Here is a 2,322-nt window from a genome sequence, read left to right on the forward strand (position 1 = left end):
GCGCGGGGCCCCACACATCCCCATGGCCGGCACGGTCAGAGCACTCCAGGCTCTGCTGTGATGTGGGGGAGCACCAGCACTGCCACCGGCCACACGGCTCACAGCAAAGACGCCTCCTAGTAGGTGGGCGACTTCTTCGAGTGTGACCTCCCGAATGGACCTGTCCAGCTGGCACCCCACAAGCTCTGCCTGCAAGCCTCTCGCACAGATCTGTCCCTTTTAGGGACGTGGCCTACTAAGCCCAGGTGGTGGCTCGCCCTAAGTCTCTCATCTATGTCACCTGGGGAGGGTGTGGCACCATGAACTTCTAGCCCTGTATCCTCGCAGGTGGATACGAAACCAGAAAAATCCAGCTGTCCAGCTGGGCCTGAGACGATGCCCAGAGGCCACACTCAGAATCAGGAAGTTCAGGAAGGTGCCCAAAGTGAAGCCAGAAAGTGAAGCTAGAAAGTAAAGCCGGGATGAGACCGAGCAGCCCGGCCCGCACCTGTGCTCTGGGCCTCCCCAGCATTTATCTGTGGCCACAGGGCTCCCGCCACCTTCCAGGGTGGCTCTCTTGCAAGATCTTTCCTATGACACAGAGACTCATGCCATCGGAGCAGAAAGTCAACAGCACGGTCAATCTGAGGGCACAAACGCCACCAGGGCCCCCTGAGCAGGCAGGAGCATGGCACCTACCCAGCTGTCTGAGCTTCGGGAGCAGGCGCACGACAAAGAGGCGGTAATCCGGCTCGTTCTTCACCACGGGGTTCAGCCGGAAGTCCACGTCGGCGAGCTCCTTCAAGGAGTGCAGCCGAAACACCTCGGCCAGCAAGGAGATGCAGTTGTAGTAGAGGTTGAGGCTTTCCAGCGCGGCCAGGTACTGAATGCCCTGTGCACAGGACAAAATGCTGAACTGGTTCATGCTTTTAAAAATACATAGTAAGATGAGCCATCAGTACAAACTGATGAACCAACTTAACAAACGCACTTGCAGTGACACGTACCAGGAAGAGCACAGGTGGGACGTGCTCTCCTACACGTGTTCCTGCCTTGCACACAGTGTCATGGCTCAGTAGGGCAGTTTGCAATAGTCGCAACTATGAGGACAGTTGGTATCTCCTGTGTCCTCAGCGTGCGCCCATCTAAGTGATTTACACAACTTCATTCAGTTGCATGCAGCCCCACAGGTAGGCACTGTGCCCGCTCCCACTTCACAGAAGACTGCGGCTGGGGGTGAGAGATGTGCCAGCACTGGGCGCAGCTTGGGCTGGAACTCGCCTCTGACCGTGAGCTGGCTCCTGCCGCCATGTGAGGGGCGCCGGAAAGTCTCAAGTTCCAGGGCAGTGACGTTCTGCCTTTGTCAGACAAGAGCCCCGTCTCATGCAGCCGTGAGCACTGCTCACACAGCCTCCCACTAGCCAGCACGTGGGTGACTGCTCACTCATCACCAGGGCTGGCCCCTGCGGGGTCAGGCCCACTGCAGCAGGCCGGCACCTGGGGCCCTGCGATTCAAGGGCTTGCGGCCACCAAGTCAGACTATGACGTGAAGTGCAGAAACTGGATGAAAAACACAGCTGACGACGGGATGGAGAGTGATGGGCACGTTAGTCTTTTGGGCCTTTTTTCCTTTTAAGATACAACCATCTTCATCAGAGTGGACTTGTGGTCGTCAAGTGGTGTAAAGCTACGTGATGCGTGAGACATCTAGCTCACAGTAAAGGCAAGAAAAACGACACAGCACCGAAATTGCTGTCAAGTATTATAGTCATGGCTAAAAAAAAAAATGCATTTTTAACTATAAATGTACTATCTACTGCTACTAAAATCAGTAAGTTGTCTTTGAAGAAACAAATCTAAAACTTACCTCTAGACTAACCAAGGAGTTGCGTGAGAGATCTAAAGATTTTAGACCCGTTAAACTCATCAAAGAATTTCCTAGGTGAGTAATCTTTTCTTGGTAAGTTCCAGGAATAGATAATGACCGAAGTTCAGCTAAGAATAGAAAATTATAAGATTTCAATCTTATTTTTTACTGAAAATAAATTACTGTCATAAAAAGCAACATATAGTAACCTTATAATCTGAAGTCACAAAAATAATGCAACTCGCTCAAGGTTTGAATATGAATATTAAAAGCACAAGAATTGCATTTAAAGTTTTAGCTTATGTTCACCTCCAAAACGTCGCCAAGCCCACGCCTGCAGCTCACCCGGCCGCCTCTCTCTTCAACACCCTGTCACCAGGACACCCTCTTGGCCGGGCTCCCGCTTCCACTGCGGGCCGCTTGGCCCCATCGCCTGTGAGGCCTCCATGCAGGGATCACTGCTTAGCAACCCGGCC

General features: G+C 52.7%; 1 protein-coding gene across 2 annotated transcripts; it reads right to left on the bottom strand.

Moving 5' to 3' along the window:
- Positions 1-125: 125 nt before the first annotated feature.
- LOC105311028 (centrosomal protein of 72 kDa-like) lies at positions 126-2,314 on the bottom strand. Of its 2 annotated transcripts, none has more exons than XM_023526916.1 (2): positions 1,847-2,314; positions 126-905 (listed from the first exon to the last, which is right to left on the bottom strand). In XM_023526916.1, exon 2 carries the CDS (start codon positions 902-904, stop codon positions 512-514), a length of 393 nt encoding a protein of 130 aa, XP_023382684.1. In that variant the 5' UTR covers position 905; positions 1,847-2,314; the 3' UTR covers positions 126-511. The 2 variants fall into 2 exon arrangements, with proteins under 2 accessions (XP_023382684.1, XP_011385386.2); XM_011387084.2 differs by having other exon boundaries at positions 138-871.
- Positions 2,315-2,322: the final 8 nt, after the last annotated feature.

Source organism: Pteropus vampyrus, unplaced genomic scaffold (genome assembly GCF_000151845.1).
Source record: "Pteropus vampyrus isolate Shadow unplaced genomic scaffold, Pvam_2.0 Scaffold22137, whole genome shotgun sequence".
Lineage (NCBI taxonomy): Eukaryota > Metazoa > Chordata > Mammalia > Chiroptera > Pteropodidae > Pteropus > Pteropus vampyrus.